This window comes from Catharus ustulatus, chromosome 8, assembly GCF_009819885.2.
Source record: "Catharus ustulatus isolate bCatUst1 chromosome 8, bCatUst1.pri.v2, whole genome shotgun sequence".
Taxonomy (NCBI): domain Eukaryota; kingdom Metazoa; phylum Chordata; class Aves; order Passeriformes; family Turdidae; genus Catharus; species Catharus ustulatus.
In genome coordinates, this window is record NC_046228.1 from 4,429,566 (window position 1) to 4,448,254 (window position 18,689).

The 18,689-nt window shown below is 37.4% G+C and overlaps 1 protein-coding gene across 5 annotated transcripts in view; it reads right to left on the minus strand.

The window, feature by feature from the left end:
- Positions 1-642: 642 nt before the first annotated feature.
- LOC116999568 (pleckstrin homology domain-containing family A member 1) overlaps positions 643-18,689 on the minus strand; it is a 29,717-nt gene continuing 11,670 nt past the window's right edge. For 2 of the 5 annotated variants that reach the window (XM_033066392.2, XM_033066393.2), the window contains exons 2-12: positions 16,918-17,078; positions 15,487-15,543; positions 14,713-14,758; positions 13,569-13,666; positions 11,095-11,226; positions 10,127-10,270; positions 9,148-9,216; positions 6,999-7,063; positions 6,106-6,169; positions 5,727-5,816; positions 643-2,429 (exon numbers count right to left, since the gene is read on the minus strand). In XM_033066392.2, coding sequence (XP_032922283.1) covers positions 2,100-2,429; positions 5,727-5,816; positions 6,106-6,169; positions 6,999-7,063; positions 9,148-9,216; positions 10,127-10,270; positions 11,095-11,226; positions 13,569-13,666; positions 14,713-14,758; positions 15,487-15,543; positions 16,918-17,058 — 1,236 coding nt within the window. In that variant the 5' untranslated portion in view covers positions 17,059-17,078 and the 3' untranslated portion in view covers positions 643-2,099. Of the gene's footprint in view, positions 2,430-4,532; positions 4,638-5,726; positions 5,817-6,105; positions 6,170-6,998; positions 7,064-9,147; positions 9,217-10,126; positions 10,271-11,094; positions 11,227-13,568; positions 13,667-14,712; positions 14,759-15,486; positions 15,544-16,917; positions 17,079-18,689 lie in introns of all 5 variants that reach the window. The other 3 variants (XM_033066396.2, XM_033066395.2, XM_033066394.2) reach the window with 3 other exon arrangements.

Genomic DNA, 18,689 nt, shown 5'->3' on the forward strand with positions numbered 1-18,689 from the left:
AGTGACCAACCACAAATATTTCCCTATGCTACTGAACTACAACAGTAGTTCATTTCTTTTTTCATTTTTCTCTTTTCCCTCTTTTTGTAAGTCCCATAATGGAGCTGCTTTACCTCCACCCAATGTGTAAAATTGCCAATACCAAAATATAATAAAATGACCATGCAGTGTGAAAGCTGTACCAGAGCAAGTGATTTCAGATGTTAGACTACAGTAAAAATATTACAATGCAAAGTGTCTTCCACACAGAATGTACTTGTGAAAAATAAGCTTTTAAAGAGCTAATGGTTTATTTTTATAGAAATTAAAACCTACAATACTAGTACAGACATTTACAGTAATTTCCAATTCTGTGGCTAGTTTTCACATATATCTAAGTCAAACAAAACCAGTAATTTACAGACACCACTGCCTTAAGACAGTGGTAAGTTAGCTTATGGATAAAAACAAAATAAACCAAAACCGAAAGAAGGTGCTGATATAATTTAAGGTTTTGAAATTAATTATATTCCATTCTCATATGACACCAATTAGTCTGTCTTGGATCAACAAATTGCTGTGGTAAAGCCATCCATATCTCTCGAGCAGGAAGTCAGTTTGGAAGTTGGAGAGAAGATGGACTTTCCTGATATGTATCTTAGGTTCCAGTAGACAAAAAGTCTCACAAAGCTGGACAGTCGGGATCACAGTAAGCAGCAGCATGAGATATTTGTGGGGTTGGGATTAAAGCAAACATTTTTTTTCAAAAATGATGAAAAGTACACACCATCTAATCCAATACTTGAAATGTAAAGGTTCTCCTCGCTGGCATCACTGATGCCCCATAACACAATGCACACAAACAACAAATACTCACTTTTTAAGAACACATATTGCACAGCAGTGGGTGCCACACCAGAACACTGGTACCCCTGGCATAAACCTTGTTTTAAAGAGCTGTTTCAAACTATGCTATCCAGAGCAACTCCAAGCCAACCCTCAAACCCAGTAAGAATGGTCTGTGTACATCACTAACCCAAAAGTGTTTTAACAATGTGAGAGAAAACACAGGCACTTCAGATTCTTAGTGCACCAAAAGTTATAGGCCACGATTGCAGGACTAGGAACAGTTTCAGTACCAATAACAACACAACTAAAGGAGTTCTTCCACTGATCAATACAGGAACAAGAACTGTTCACAAAGCACTGGGAAGGAAATCATTCTCAAAACAGTAACCAAACAATTAACATTGAAACATTTAAGAAAACATAATTGCTGCAAAGCCTAATGTAACACAACATAAACCCTACTTAGTTAAAAAGATCTAAAGTGTCCAAATTCCAAAGTCCAAATTCTCTTCTTCCCCCCTCCAAAACACCACTACATGCAGTCCATGGAAATCCAAATGTGCAAAAAGTTATAATCCACCTTTAGGAGTGCATCAAAAATAGGCTGACTATTCAAAATATTATTTTAGTGGAAATTTTACAGCACCATAACTAGAATTCCAAGGGAGTTCAGAATTCTTGTTCTGATAACAAATCAGTTGACACTGTTGATCCTAAAGAACAGAAGAAACATTTTGTGCATTTCCTGGTATCTGAAAGTCACGGAGAGAAAATGTTCTCATACATGCCTAAAATCTTACTGTAGTTTAAGATGAAATTAAATAATCACATTTGTTGGCAACGAGTTCTCCAAAATAGAGCATTAGTTGTAAATTTAGTAAACCTGCCAGATTAGGAATTAGAAGTTGCTGGTACCTTGCTTACTTGCAGAAGTACTTTTTTTTTCAAATGCATTTTGGGTTGGGTTTTTTTTTTTCCTAAACTGTGCAGTTTGGCCCCTCCCTAGTAAGTGATTTACTATCAGGCTTTGAGAAAATGCCTAAGGTCCATCTCTGACCCTCAGCTGAAAGGCAACACACAAACACATTATATATACCCATGTGTGCACAGGAACACACACACACACATATATATAACAGCAGTGCTCCAGTTGGTTTGCTTTTTTTTTTTTTTTTTCTTGTTCTCATTTCCTGGAATTTTCTTTGGTTCAAAGTCCGAGCAAGGAAATTAAAGGACCGAACAAATGGATCATTCTCCAAACACTTCCATCCCTACACATCACTGACTGGAAGGCTTGCATCATCCAGATCCACAAGGCCAGGATCCTGTTCCTGAGTGCCATTTTTGCTGCGGGGTTCCCAGGGGCCCCGCTCAGTCACTTTGGAAGTTGATTCTCTTGGAGCGACAGCCTGGATCTTGTAGCTCCTTGGTTTGGCCTTGGTAAAAGACTCGTGAAATCCTCGCTTCTCCAAGGCAGGGGGTTTGGGGTGAGGGGCTGGGACCACAGGGCTGCTGTGAGGGGCTGTGGAATGTGAGCTGCCTGCGCCTGGGCCGGCAGCACGGACAGCATGGCCGGGTTCGGGAGAAGGCTCGGGATGCTCCTGGAAAAAGAAGGGAAATGTGTCAGCTGGAGTCGCTGATGACACGTTGGAAAGATGCAGTTTCAGATTTCACACCCAAAAAAAAAAAAAAAAAAAAAAAAAAAAAAAAAATCGAGACAGAAAATACACGAAGCGAAGCATCAGCCACGGCAGCAGGAGGCAGGTGCTTTCTCGAGGCACTGCTTTACTGAGTGTGAGCTCACAGCAGGATGTGACAGCCACATCAGCTGCTGCACTGAATGAAATTATGAAATTCAATTCTTAAATCAAGCACAGCAGCTCTGTAGACTTCATAATATAATCCAGCAAACTGAGGCTCCTCATTTTACTAAGATGTTAAAGAAGATGCACACTTCAAAGGCCATTGAAAGTCACATCTTTCCAAAAGAAAAATGTATTTAGACTTATTCATATAAATCAAGCACTCATATCCTGAATCCTGAAATAATGCACATTTTACTGTTCCCTCTTCTTGGGACACCAAATCTGTCCCATTTCTCCCAAGGACCAAACAAAAATTTTTAAGCTATTAAGATTATACAAAAATTTCCAAGGTTAATGACCTAGAAAAGAAACTGCCACTTGAGCTACTCCTTTAATTCAAGTCACTGTTTTGTGTTTATTATCATTATTCTGCTGACCTTCACATAACTATCAAATTAATCTTCCACCATTTACTTACTGACAGAAACAAGTCCCCAGATTACCCAGGAATGATTCAGTTGTCTGAAGCACAGGCATGGAATGCCATTTGGATGTCCTGGGATAGCCTGACCTCCTGAACAGGAACAAGCAGTTCCTTGGGTTCTGCACTGCATCCATCAGTTCTGTCAGGATGTCTCAAATCCCTGAGCAGTGCTGGGTTTGAAATGTTCTAATCCAATGCTGTGTGGTGCTGCAGTGAACTGTGTGTGCATTAGGAGCTGCAGCTGCTGCCAGTTCTGCCATCACCAATGTTAGTCCAGGAACTAAAGGAGTCTGCCAACCCATGTGCACACACAAATCAAGGCATTCCTCAAGCACATTTGTTAGCCAAAAAAAACCCCAAATCCATCACAGATGTGTGTCCAAGATGCAAATATACATCCTAAATTAAATACTTTTTTTTTTCCACAGTAGTTTTTCAAGTTTCTTTTAGGATGTTATGACATTCTCATGACATGAATTAATAAATTTAATCAAAATGGATTCTGCCAAGTACTACCATATTTCTTTTTATAAACGAGCTTAATGTTATTGGAATGAACCTGTGCAACTTTTTTTTGGACTTGAGTTTGGTGTCCAATTTCACAGAAATATTTCACATCATTTACACTGCCTTATTTCATACCTCACTTGATCCTCCACTTAAGGAGAAACATTTGGTTTAGGAAGACTTATATTCACTGCTTTACCTACTGTTCTTATTAATAATTTTACTTCACCTAACAGGACAAAAGGGATATGAGGACAAGATCTCTGAATTTTTGCTAAGCTGCTCTGAAGGATACTCAGATTTTACTACCCACACTGGCTGTAATTTCACAGTTAAGAGACTGTGCTGCTGCACTACTCCTGAGGTGCCCTGCTTTGAACAGTGTGTTGATTATACATTATTATATAATGCTTCTATGTTTGAACTAATCATTTCATGCAGAGACCTCTTAAGCCATGCAAATCAGGCTACTATAGACCCTTCCAAATCCTAGAGTTACAACGTGCATGTTCTGTGTGCACTCATCTGCATTAGTTTGTGGGCAGCTTAAATTTAATCTTGCTGTTGAGCAGTTTTAAGGCAAATGTAAAGTAAAATGGAAATATGAACTCTCATGCAAATTAGCTTTAGTACTTTCCTATTAAGGTGACATCACATCACTTAAGTTTAAATCTTTACTGTGCTTTGATGTATAAGCAGTGGTTCTGATGTTTTTAATTTCCAATCATTTTTAAAAGCAAGAAAAAACAGTGCAAACCTGTGAGTGAACGATATTATTGATGAGTTAGTTTTCAGTAATGGTAATGACAACAGGTAGCATTATTTTTTTTAGTTTGCTTTATAGTGCAAATTAGTGCCTAGTGCTAGCCCTCTGTTAAGAAGGCAGGTTTCCATGAGAGCCCACATACGTGCTGCATTCACCAGTTCTTGATGTATACCTCTGTATACAAGGATTCGACAGCCTTCTGGCCTGCCGCATCTGGAACACAGTGCAAAGCTAAGATTAGAGTCACCTGGACTTGGGGAGAGAGGACAACAGAGGGAACAAGAAGTGATGCAGACAGTCATAGCTACATTGCTCAGTTAGCCCCACGAGAAAAAAAAAAAACAAAGGGAAAAAAGCGTACAGAAAGAAAAGTTACCTGCGTGTTTTCATTGCCCCCACAAAGAGAAAATTTGTAAGAGGAAGTTTTATTTTAAAAAAAATGAAGCAGTTACCAAAAGTTGGTTTAGAGCTTAGGCTGACTTACCAGAAACATGGTATCAATGCAAATTTATAGTCAAAAGCCAGGTTTGAATTACTAGATTTCAGGTTATGGGGGTAATGTTATATTCAGTTTATTACAAAACATCCCAGAGACAGAAAATTAAAAACACAGCATGCAATACCTGAACTGTGAAATATTCCTGGTGCTACATCTGGACATACTTGGAGACACTGTGACACCAGAGTAACCCACTACTTTCCACCAGTTAAATGACCTTTGTGCTAAACAACTAACACAGTTTAAATGCTAGTAGGTATGAAATGCTGGCATCCACGTGGCTTCAGAAATATTAACACTTGTCACAGTGCCCCAGTTCAATACTGCAAGATGCTGTTCTCACTGCATTTCCAACAGCAAGAGCTAATTCATGTGAGTACAATCTCTTAGTTTAAATTTTCATCTGTATCTGCATGTACAATAAACTACCAGCAACAGATAATCACAATTTTGCAGTGAGAGTTGTTACAAAGAAATTAGGAATATTGTAATTTGATTGCAAAACACAGCAATTAGCAGAAACACTTCACAGGAATTAGAAAGTTTTAATTGAACTCCCAAACTAGTAATAGTGACAGATCACACTGGACTTCTCTAGGTTAGCACTGAATTATCTATGTGTTCAAGACAAACAAGGCACAGAAAGTCACAGGTAGGACTAAAAATAGTACTCCATTAAAAACACAAAGTATTTGATGCCAGTCTGGTTGAAAGTTCATGCAAAGAGGCCACGTTACTACAGGACAGGAGAGAGGAAAGGCAAAAGGAAAAAACCAGGAGTGCATGACACAAGTGAACAGGAGCTACTGGCATCTCCTCGGGCGCAGGGTGACGTACGGAAGCTGCCGATCTGCCCGGTCCCCGCTGGGCCACGATGGCTCCAGAAATGGCCTTGATCCAGCTGTGCATGTCCTCAGGGCTGTCTGCCTGCAGCAACAACACCACCATGGTCAGCAGCAACCCTCAGCCTGCCCACTATCCCACCACCTGCAGCAGCACAACCACCTGACCCTTCATTTCTCAACCCACGCATTTCTTTTTTTTTTACTGTTAAATGTGCACAGCTATATGAAGCAGTAAATAAAATATCCTGAAGATCACACTCTCTGAAAACCATAGCATAGTCAAAGTGAAGAAGTGCTGTTATTTCACTTTTAAAGTGTATTTAACTCTGGCAGTCTCTTGGGTCAGCCCAAAGTTTAAAAAAAGAAATTACCTGCACATAAAAGGTTCGAGAAGTTGTTACAATTTCAAAGAGATTGTCTCTCATCATTATGTCACTGAAAATGAAATACAAAAATAGTTCAAAAGCAAGCACAACTTTTCCACTGTATTTTAACAAGACTGTAGAACTGGCAGAGAATCAGAGCATTTGTTGTCTGACTTTTGCATTTATTTATCACTCTACTATTGGTTTTTTTACTAATTTTAGCCCTAAGACTCTCTAGTTTACCAGTAGCACGTGTACTACTACATGTATTTTTAATATGAACATTTAAAATAATATAATGTTAAATCTAAAAATGTTTATCATACATTTTTAATTGGAACATTCTAAATAATATGTTAAATTTAAAAATATTTGTCATTCTAGTCATATTTCTTAAGTAGCCTGCTAAAGAAAAATAGAAAGATCAGTATATCTCTCAAGTGCTACAAAAGCAATTATTCTTTAGTATTTGGCCATTTGGTAGGAGGGAAACAGCAGGGTGAAGGGTTCTCAGCCAGATTCATCCTACTCATCCTAACATGAGCTAATTCATCCAACTCCTTCTAACATGAATTCATGTCCTCTAAAGGTTTAGAGATTATATAAGAATAGAGACTCCTGAAATTGCTGCCTCAGATCAGACAGCACTCACACATCTCTAACTCTTGGTTCCATGATATTCCCTTGTTCTGCCCTTGTCCAAATTGCAAGTTTGAAACGCACATTAATACAGAACACTCAAAACCCATTCAATGCACACTACAATGTGCTGCCCCATAAAGAACACCCCACATACACAGATCAAGTGAAATTATTGAATAGTTCTCCAAGGAGCAGCCTCGCCATGACCAAGCAGGGAATCCCATCCCATGCAATGACATCAGTGCTTCCCTCCTCACCTCTGCTTGCATTCCTGAACTTTATGGACCTCCTTAAGTGGTATAACCCTGAGAGGTTCCTTTTCCTGAAAAAAGAAACATGTTTTAGTACAGTGTATCTTAACAACTAGAACAGAAAGCCAGAGCCCAGGACAGCAGCAGTTTTCCCATAAATGAGATTTTCAAGGCAGTCACTTATGAAAAAAGTGGTGTCAACCAACATTTCATTTGCTTTTGTAAATATTAAACCAACCATGGCACTTGCAAAGAAGAGGAGCACAAATCAAGAAGTAAAACCTCCCAGAACATTAATTCCATATTATAATGAAGACAACCACCCTGTCCTCTTCCCCTAACCAGATCAGACAACTGACCCTGGCCTCAAGCAGCTCATTTCATTAAAATTTTGATTACATTAATTTGCTATGAAATGCTACCATAGAAGATGCTTTGTTAATTGGACTGCATGACATGGCTTTAAGTAAGATTAACCTCATCCTACACTTAATACAATTAAAAGTACTACAAAGAAACCAGTCCTTAACACCTGCAAAAGAGCAAGTACTCTCTAAGCATTCTGAAATTTTGTTACCATGATGAAAATAAGTGTTAAAGTTTCACAGAACAGGAAAAAAGCGAGAACATTCAAACAGAAACACTTTCACTTTTCCCATGACAACATAATGTCACACATACTATTATTTTCCAGTGGTTGTTGCAGTAAACCACAAACAAACAACAACTTATTTTACCTCCTACTGTGTTTTCTCTAAGCCAAGTTTACAAGACTGCTTCAGTTGGCTGCAACTTCCAGATAAAACAAAAGCTTTCAGCTCTGGAATGACTTCCCCTGCCATTTCTATAACATACTCAGGAGATTTCTGCTGAACAAGCAGCAAATGTCACCATCCTCCAAGAGCAGTCTTCATTAGATCACTTTGCTCTATACCAGATTTAATGTAAAAAGTTCAAAATCCAATGTTTGCAGTTATGGTGTTCCTCTTTTCTCTGCTGTTCTTGGATTCAATCACCCATTAAAATGCATTTTTAAAGTAATACATCAACTGAGACCTGCAAGATCATGTCTGGAGTACAGAAAGCTCTTGGAGAGAAAACCCCAGCTCAGAAATTATCATTTTCTGAGTCTCTATTCCACTCTGCTCCTGTGGACTGACACAGGCTCAAGGAACATGATGAAACACTAAAAGTGCAAGTATTTTCACCATCCTTCTATTATACTCTCCCACAGTTCAATTCTTCACTGGGTTAGAACTTGTTTGTGAGCAATCTGAGCTCAGATTTGTTTTTAAATAAAAATAGAGGGCTTCTTACAGCAATGAGTCAGAATTGTTCTGCTGACAGTTTAACAAAGAAAATGATGCAAGATCAAACCCCTGCTAGTGTTGCAGACACCCTCATTAGAAATGAAATCAAAGTTAACTTCAGAAACAGCCTGAAATTTGGGTTCTTGGCATTTTACATCTGATGTTCGGCCTTTAAACTCAATCCTCCTTAATTTATAATACTCTACAACACAGGTTTCATTCCTTAGGTACAGATTTTCTTACATTTAGTCTCTTTTCCCAAAAAGGAATCCCACATGCAACTGTCTTCAGAATCAGCTATTTAATTTTTAAATGAAGCCTGAAGGCACTTCTGGTCAAAACCAGCCAAAGCCCCAGAGTGACAAGGGAAGAAGAAAGGTCATGAAACTACAAGAAACTCTGCAAATGTTGCTGTTGAGCAGAAAATCAAGAGTTTTTTTGTCCACCTTGGCTGCCCTGGTGAAACAAATGTGTGGGACAAGATCCTATCATCTGGATGATAAAGCATAATTCTGATTTTACGTGAGGAATTGCAAGATTAAAGTTTTGTCTTTCCCACAGTGATCAACTATTTCAACAACAGAATTATATGAGAGTACAAAATGACAAAGCACTAATACAAAGATCAGGGTGACTGTAGAGTAGATTTTATTACTGTTCTACAGTGCCCTACAGGTAGGTTCTCAGATTGAACAGTTGCCCCATTATTTTTATTGTTCTCCCCAATCACAAAAAGTTATTGCAGCAGACTCAAGAGCTGCAGGAGCAGCACAGCATATTTCTCAAGCATATTCCTTCAGATTTTCTTCCAACTATCACTGGAAGATATTGAATTGGAAACTTACCAGTTCAGATTTGAAATATCCTATTGTGTTTTCATCTAATTGAAAGTATCTTCTCTTCCAGTTCTTCATCTGTTAAGGGAAAAGAAAGAATTATTTTTATATTTTATATATAGAGTAAGATATACTTACATGTCATGTATTATGAATATATTGAGTTATAGTTACCATTCTAGTTTTTATTTCTAGTGTGATATTGTATAACTCCTATTTATTCACAACTATACATTTTGAATAATGTCTTCATTGCAGGTTATTATAATTACAAATTTTGCATCTTTAGAGTCCCCAAGATAATTATGTATGACTTTGCACAACTAATAAATTATTTTAAAAACTGAAAAAATCAAAAATTCTTTAAGCTATTGTTTTCTAAGATTTATTCAAACTGCAGAAACTCAGCAGTAGAACTACTCTGTAGGAAAAATTGAAAGACAATACATCACAGGTTTCTAGTTTATTTTTAACTAAAAAAGGGATGTCACAAAAAGAAGCTTCATAATCCAAGATAAAAAGAGTCTGAGAACTCAAAGATGTGTATCTTGCTTAATCTGAACTATCTGTTCCTTCTTCTAGCAGGGTATCACATGAATAGCTCCACTTGTGTTAATCAGTCTGATAAGCTGCACAATTCTTCCTCTGAACTGAAAAATCAGCTTTTTCTAAACATTTTACTGATTTAAAAAACAGGCACTGAACTTCTGTCCCAATTCTGATGTTTTTAATAAGCAAAATAAAGATCTCTACAGAATGCAGAACAGGAGAATTCCCAGCTGCATGCACTAACCATCACATGAAGTCTGTGCACACACTTTGCCTCTAAAATCTTCAACAACACAACACTAAAAAAAGTAACGAAAAGAAGCAATGCAGGTAAAAATTTAGTGCTACTGGAGGATAAATTTTATATTTACTTAATCCTTATTACTGTAAGTAGTAATAAAATCACTGCCAATTGTCTTTTGGTTTTAATAACACTTACCACTGCTCCTTGTTTGACACAGTAGCCAGCTTTGATAATGGCATTATCTGGGGGATGCTTAGCAGCAAAATAAGGAAGGTGGCTTTGTGACCGCTTCAAATAATTCCTGTCAGCCCCTTCACTGCCCTCACTGACTTCTTCTTTCTAGAAAAAAAAAAGCAGGAAACTTCAAAATACTCTCAGGTTTTTGTTTTCTAAAGGTCAAGGAATAACTACAGTAGTTACAATAGGAAATAACTTTATCATCCCATGCTCATAAATCCCATTCCCAATTTGAAAGATAGTTTAACTGATTTCCAGAGACAACTGAGACTCCCCAAGGGCTGAGTCCTTGAAAGTTGCTCTTAGAAACTAAACTAAGAAAGTGCTGAGTATTTTCAAATAATATTCACAAACTCAGTAAAAAAATGGTACAGAATTAAACTCATATATGTATTTAGTGCAAACTTTAGTGTAACATGGGCAAAATATTAGAGGTGACTATAGCAAACAAAAAGTTATTTCTAGGACTACAAGACATCAGAATTCACCAACTTTTTAAATGCATTTTGGGAGCATACATGTCATTTAAAGATATTCATCTAATCTGAAACTATTTTCAGCTCAGGAAATCTTCAGCAACAGATTCAGTTCTATCTTTAGCACTGCACAGATTCGACTTCCACAAGTTTGTCCAGCCTCTCAAACTTTTTTTCCCACTTTTCCTTACAACTTTTTTTTCCCCTTTTTATGTTAAAGGGGCAGAACTTCATCACTTAACACCAACAATTAATTTCACACAGACAAAATTATTACTATCACACTAACAGGTATGTGTGAGCAAAAAAAAATGGTACTCCAGCAATTCTTTAAAATCTTGTATAAAGGGAATAAAATCCTCAGAACCCCCACTCAGTATGAATAAAAGGTGCATATAAAAGTACAGCTTTGTGTGTGAAATAATAACCCACTTGTTTGGAGGGAGTTACCTGAGTGGGTGTAATGATGGGAACACCACCAACAATTTCTGTCCTGTAAGAAACTTGCTTCTTTCCACCTGGGCTCTCAGCTTGACGATTTGCATTATCCATTTGGCAGAGAGGATCAGACTGCTTTGGTACCTGCAGTTGGAATGTGAGAATTGACATCAGCTTCAAGAAAAAAAGGACTAAACTTTAATCAAAAATTTTGAGGCATTTCCAGCAGGATTTAACAAATGGTCATTAATTGTAAAAGATTAAAATTTGCTTACACAAAAATTTGTTGCAATGACTATGCTTTAGTGCTCAAGAGAAAAGTGGTGCCAATAAAGACATTTCAGTGGATGAAATCAGTTGCAATCTTTGCCATAAAGTGCTTCACTTTATCTTCAACAAGCACTGCTGATTAATAGAACTGGTTCTTTATTTTTCATCTGCTTTCAGTTTTAGTAAGAAAGTGGAGACGCCCCAGTGCCTGCAGAGCCAGCACAGCAAGGCCATAAACTGGGACTTTGGTCACACAGGATGTCTGAGCAGTGTGACATTTGTCCTCACGTGTACTTGGCATGAAGCTTGTGCTACTGCCCCCATTAATCACACATATATTGCTAAATTCTGTCCAAAATCACCCTGCCTATTAACTATTAGATAATTCTCTCAAATGTGGAATTAAAGGCATCAAACCTCCACAGGAATTTGATTTCCCTGTAAGTGTTTTGATCTAAAATATTTACCCAGTTTTCTGAGTAAGCTTCTTCAACCTAAGAAATGCACCAACTACAAGATCTCCTTCACCTCTAATATTAATATAGCAAATCTGAAGTGACTTCAACAACAAGAGATCAAATCTCACACCCAAATACTCCACCCAGCAACCTACTGGGTATTTACAGAAGACATCCAAACTCCTTCAGAAAGAAGGACACACAAATTGTCCATCCAAGACAGTGACACATTCAAAACTTGGAACTGAACATCTAGACAAGAAACCAAAGCTACTTTATAGTTTGTGATTCAAGTTCCTGTGCCCAGGACAGCTTATTTTACAAAATGCAGCCTGCAGAGAAGTACAGACAGTGCTGAGAGCAGATGTCAGCCTAGGACAGTGTCCTGCTGGCCACGGTGACTCCATCCCCAGCCAAGCCCAGCACTGCAGGATAAGACACTCATGAGCCTCAGCCTTTCAAGAGCAGGGGCTTGTAGCTACAGCTTTGTGAGCAAGTGCTTCAGCTGTCACAAACTCCTACTGAAAGTGCTGCAGACCAAGCCCACAACCACCTCCTCACACGAAGGCATTTCCAAACAGCACTCAGAAACGGGTACACAGTGTGCTAGGCTGCTGAGGTTCACTCACAGTCATTCTGACATTATCAGCACTCAAGAGGACTAAAACACGCAATGCATCTTGGAGGATTACAATCTGCAGCAAGTAATGCTCATATTAAAATTCATAATTGAGTGATCTTAATTATTTGATTCAATAATTGGCCGTACTTAACACCATACTCGAGTTGTGAACAGATGAGTATTTCAAAGGCTTGTTCCTTCAAAGACAAAATACTAATGATTTCACCAGCCATTTAAAATGCAAGATAAACAGATGATAAACAGCATTCACTCTAAATTGATGCAATTACTTATTTATTCACTTAATTTCCTCAATTGGAAACCCGGTTGTGGTAGGTCCTCCTTACAAAAAACCCAAATGAGAAGGCTTTGTACTTCTAATTTTTTAGAATTTATAAAAATGGTATTGCTAATAATAACTCCAAAGAATGGGCTATATTACAACCATGTAAAGAACTCATGTAATCATCCTTAGATAACCCAAGAATGAGAAAGTCACTGACAACAAACACAGATGCATGCAGCCATGCTCAGAACCCCTTCTTTGTCAGGGGGTGCTCTCAGAAGTGTTCACTGTCATCACTTCCCCAAAACTGGAGAAAACAAAACCATAACTTCTGCCTCCTGAAAAGCCTGAGATAACACGTGGGGGTTTCTATCATGAGATAACTTGTCCTGATACAACCCAGAAAAGTAATTTAACATTTACCAGAAGAACCATCAGTGCTTCTTTGCATGGATGTTACTCAAAATCAGGAGACAGCCTTTGGAGCTTGAGCAATATTTTAGTGACAATTTAAGAAATACCAACTTTTGACAGCAGGTAAAAGCATGTGTATCTTTTCATTGCTTGCTAATGTCTTCTGGGTATTTCAAACAATATTAAGTATGCACAGTTAATTTTAAATTATTAGAAAAAATCCCATGCTGTAATTAAAAAATATTATCTTTTGTCCAATTTCCAAAAAGTAAGTTAAAGTCAAATTTAGGGGGAGTTCTGTTCAGTTTCCCCAAGTTCTGGAAAGTCAAACCAAGACTTGTCTGTGGTGATAGAAACTGGAGGCAAAGGTTACATTTAAGCACCTTGAGACAGTCAGAATGTGAAAGCACTGCTAAATATCAACTCAACCACTTACTGTGATTTTGGTAGCTTTGTTCAGAACATTTACCCATTCAACTAGGTCCTGCTGATCATTGGCTTGTAGAAAGTATTTTCTCATCCCTGCATTCATAACTGTTAAAAACCATTATGAAAAGTTAACAACACTGAAATTGAAGAGCAAACTTAATAACATTATGAAAAGATATGATTACAGATGAAAATTCCATTTGAAGTATTTAAGTGCTCTACTGTGTTTTATTTTAGAAAGTCATCTTAAAACACATAAATCCACTTGACTGCTTTACTCTAAAAAAAATAGTAATTTAAGCTCTCCACTTAAATGGCATCATACAAACTTTGAAAAATTACTTTTCTGACATAGGAATGAAGTCTTGAATTTTATCAAAACATTCTACAGTTCTATTTCCTCTTTCTCATTTCCCAAGCAACAAGTACCTGGGAACTTCTACAATTTCTCCTTTTAATCCTCTGCCCAGAATCTGTTATCCTTTGTGACATTTGAACATGACTATGGTCACTGATTTACTTTTAAATTTTTTTTTAGTTGCTGGAAAAGTCAGTATTAATTACTAAGTATACAATGCACAGGACCAAACAACTTTAAGACAGCTACAACACAAATTTTATTTTACTTTAGTGACTTGGCAGAGGAACATATTTTAATGAGTTTATATCTCTATCTCACAACATCCTTTATTTTAAACAAATTTAAACCTAGAAGGCACATCAAGATTTTTTTTTTTTTTTGTGCAGCAGCAGAAGCTCAAAATTGACTTAAGAGCATTGGCTGACGGTATTTTTAAATTAAATAAATCAACTCTTTCATCAGTAAAATATTTCAATAGTTAAATTTCTTGTCTTCCCAGCTGACAGGCAGGCCACATTTCTGAAAGCAACTCTCATTGCTTATTAATGCCTCAAAAATTTCAGACATCTGAAAAAACAGCTCTCACCTACTCCTCATTAAGCTGCAACATGAAAAAACACAAAAACACCTTATGAGGAAGCCAACATTTCCATCACACTAAAGAAGAAAGTGAATACAAGCTATTTTTTAAACACTACCAGCTGTAGCTGGTACCAGAACTGCAGAACATGATCTTTGTTCCAAATTTCTGAAGAAGGCACTTGGTGCACACAGCACAGGCCAAACTTACCAAAACAGAACTCTGCCTTTGGCCTCAGCTTAGTTGCATCGCTAACCTAGAAGGGAAATTAAGATTATAAATGTCACAAAACAGACATCAAATATCACAAGTGTTATTCTCTTTCAAGTGGGTTAATTCAAAGATTAGCAGCACAGCGAGTTGGTTAAGCTGATAAAGAGAATTAAAACCAAACAAAAATGAAAGACAAACAAGGAAGTGGGAAGATTCAGTATTGACAACAAAAAATGCAAAGGAAGAATGAGAAATGAGCAGAAAGACAAGAAAAGGTGAAGTATTTTTCTCCATTTATTTGTTAATGCAGTATCTGCTACAAATTTAACCATGGAAACTTTCTTAGTTCACAGTTCCCTTTCAGACATATTCAGAACTAACTGCATACACAGTGCAAAAAACTATATATTTTTTAGAAATTTTTCTGTCCTGTCTATTAAAAGTCATCATTACTTGCAAGGTATCACACCCAAAGACATGTGCCCCTTCATAAATAGCCTGTCTTTTCTCCAAGATTAATGGGAATTTAAATACTTATAAAGAACTGAAATGTCAATTTTATGAGCACAAAGAGTTGCTGTTTGAAATCACTAGGAAAAAAAAAACTTAGACAACACAGTAATTAATCTGTTCTTATTTTCACCTGAACCTATTGAAGTGTTTTAACACTTCTCTAATTCAGGAGTATCACAGAAGCAAAGGGAGTAAGCGGCATTTAAATTTGTCTGAAGCTGAGAATTTAATAAGTGCCTCACATATTAATTATCTTACCTTTGAAATATAGGTAAGTTTAATGACCCCAACAGGTGGAGATCCAGAGGGAAGATTCTGAAACAAATCACATATGTTACAAAGTGAAACTAGTTTATTCTCATGCCACTCAGTGTTTATGCATAAAAAGCAAGTAATTCCACAAACAAAAAGAAAATCCTACATATTTTCATAGACAATGCACAATGTATGCTTGAAACAGGATCTAAACTACTTGTTTATTATACACACATCTGCTAACTAAAAACAGAACGACTGCTAGAAACAATACAAACAGTAATTGTTTCAGAGGTTTATGTATTTTACTAGAGGAAAAAGGATTCTTGTGGGTCTGCATCCAGGAAATCCGGAAAGAATACTTTTTCCTTAACAGATGTTGGAGTCTCATGTACTTTGACCAGGCCAGGCGGAAGGGACAAGAAGTGACATTCATCTATTATGTCAGATACTTCAAAGGCCATCTCACATATTTTCCAATCACTTCAGGGATTTAGAAAGGCCTTCACATAGTTATAAAAACTCTGCAGTTCTTCAAAATTACAGCAGTGGAAGAAAATCAAGAAGTTTCAATTTGCTTCTTGCAAGAAACGCTTTCCTTTACGCATGTGAAATAAAAGGCCTAACCCAGGCCTGGGTGTGCACTGCAAATATCATTAAGTCTTAAAACTCCTGAGGAACTGCAGTTTCTCCAGCACTTCAAGATTTTGTCCACATGCCCTGAGTTGCTTCTTTTCACTCATCCAGATCAAATGTTTGTAGTCTCTGTTATTTGCAGAAATTCTTTTTGTCCTCGGTGAGGACTGCTAAATGCTTCTGTTACAAGTCACATCCATCGAGCTGCGCTTCATTTACATTTTGTTTTTGCTGGTTCCTTTGAACAGCAGGCTCATGATTTTTAACTCTGCTGCTCCTGGCAGAAGTGTACATGGATATTCTTGTGGCAGGCAGCTGTCAGCTGACCTGGATCCTATGCTCTCACTGTCTGTGCCCAAACCCTGAGCAATCATCTGTTCTTCCCTCTGCTAGAAAACACAGGGATGCAGGTACATTGGAAAATAAACTTTTATCCAAAGGTTGCTCTCCATCACAATGGATCCAAACCTGCTCACTGACACACCATCCATGCAGGACTGCAACTGCAGATTGCATTAAAAACTGCTTTTCAATGACCGATTCATTGAGGGAAAGGAATATGTAATGCAAGGAGAACCACGCACTGCCACGTAAGGTTAAAGGTGAATTAAATACCAGGGTGTGTGATTTGGCTCATCTGGTTATATTCAACTTATTTACAATTATTTCACTGATATCAATGATTTTTCTTCCCCCAGCTTCCAGGTCCGTAATACAGAACCCCACTTTCCTTTTGTGAATTCGTTAGAAAATGCAAAATTGAGACAAAGCAGGCATCTCCTGCCAGGGACCCCTCACCTGTGGGTTATCCATGTACCACACCAGGCTGTCCTCCCGTGTGTCCAGGATGAAGTACCGCCGCAGGAATTTCCCACTATTCTCATTTTCCTCAATGTCTAGGAAACCACAGATGCGATTCTGGCGATCCACATAAGGCATTTCTGACCCTGGACATCACACTGCACAACAAGAAGCACAGGAGGTAAGCAAAGTTCCTTGTTGCTAATTTTAAGACTGCTCTGTGCCTACCCATGACATTTTGAGCAGTTTCAACCAGCAGCTTCAAGAAGTTTCTACGGAAGGGTAAGTGAAGCGTAGCTGCTCCCCACACTACCAGCACCGAATTTTTAGACAGGATTTTCAAATTTCTTTGAAGCATGTATTTAGATCTAACAGCCTAAGTGTAAAGTTACAATTGATAAGCAGCAGAGGAGCATCAAGATTACCTTTTACAAGAAAGATTCTCCTTCTCAACATGCACAAAATTGAGACAGTGGTGGGGTTACACTTCCTCCTCTGACATCGCCTCTCATGGCCAAGAAAGAATCTTGGTCAGGAGCTCAACTTGGCCAATGCAATTTTTCATATCTTGCTTAGGCACATGCAATAAAAAAGCTTTTCGAAACATTGTTCACATTTCTCTTCTCTCCCACAAAAAGCACTTCATGTCTGTGTCTAAGAAGGCATATTTTCATCTTTACACATTAAATAGGGAAAATGAAGCTGTGTGTGCACCAACAGAGATGTGAACACCCACTGCTCATGGTACTGAGGTCTGAGTGTGCCACGCTTTTATTTTGGCTTTCGTTCTGGGGTGGTTTTTTTGCCTTTTTAGTTTGTTTTGCTTTAAAAAAATTAAATTAAAAGCTGCATTGTGCACACCTATTGCCATTTTACTGTTCACCTTTTTTGGCTCTGCCTTTTGCATTATGGGTTTTGCTTCTTTTATTTTATGGGACGGTCATTTTACTTTAAGAGGCAGCCTTGTAAGACCAAAGATAAATTTGCATACTCATCTAAAAATGGTAAAAATCAGGTTGATGCCAATCTTTCCCAGGGCAGGAAAGAAATGATTCAGTCTTCACATTTTGTTACAAAATTCAGAAATAGTACAGATCCAAAAATACTAATGTAAGACACAGAAGGTTGAACCACTACACATTTTTCATAATTTTTCAACTTCTCCAGCTTTAACTGTGTAGTAACATGGAAGTTTCACTTTAGTATTTCTTTAAATTCTTTACCTTTAATACTTTTTTAGGGTTACTTGATTTAAATACATTTACCTAGATGTACAATGAGACAGACACCTGATAATCATTTGAGCTACTGATACAGCACACCAAAACATGAGGCAGTTTTTCAAGTGCTGTTTTGGGGAGAGAATCAGTGTTTATTTTAGGGACTCAGATACCAGACTTTTGGAGAGGGGATCAATATTCAAACATGTAAATGCATATTTGTATTCACAGCTGTCATTTTACATGACTAATTAAAACACAAGCAAATTTTTGACTCAATCACTTTGAGAAACAGTTTTTTAAAAGTCTATCACCAGCAACAATGGTTTAAATATGCAAAGGTTTATTCTTCAATAAAATTAGAAATTCACTAAGAAAATCTAAATTTTCTTGGTGCGCACCTCACAATTGAAATATCACACATCGAAGTCAAATTCTGCAACCAAATTACAGTTATAAGGGCCACAAAAATAAACACTTGAGCTCTCAGCACAATATCATTATTTTAATAAACATTCATCAGTAATTCAATTGAGGCTCTTGGGATCA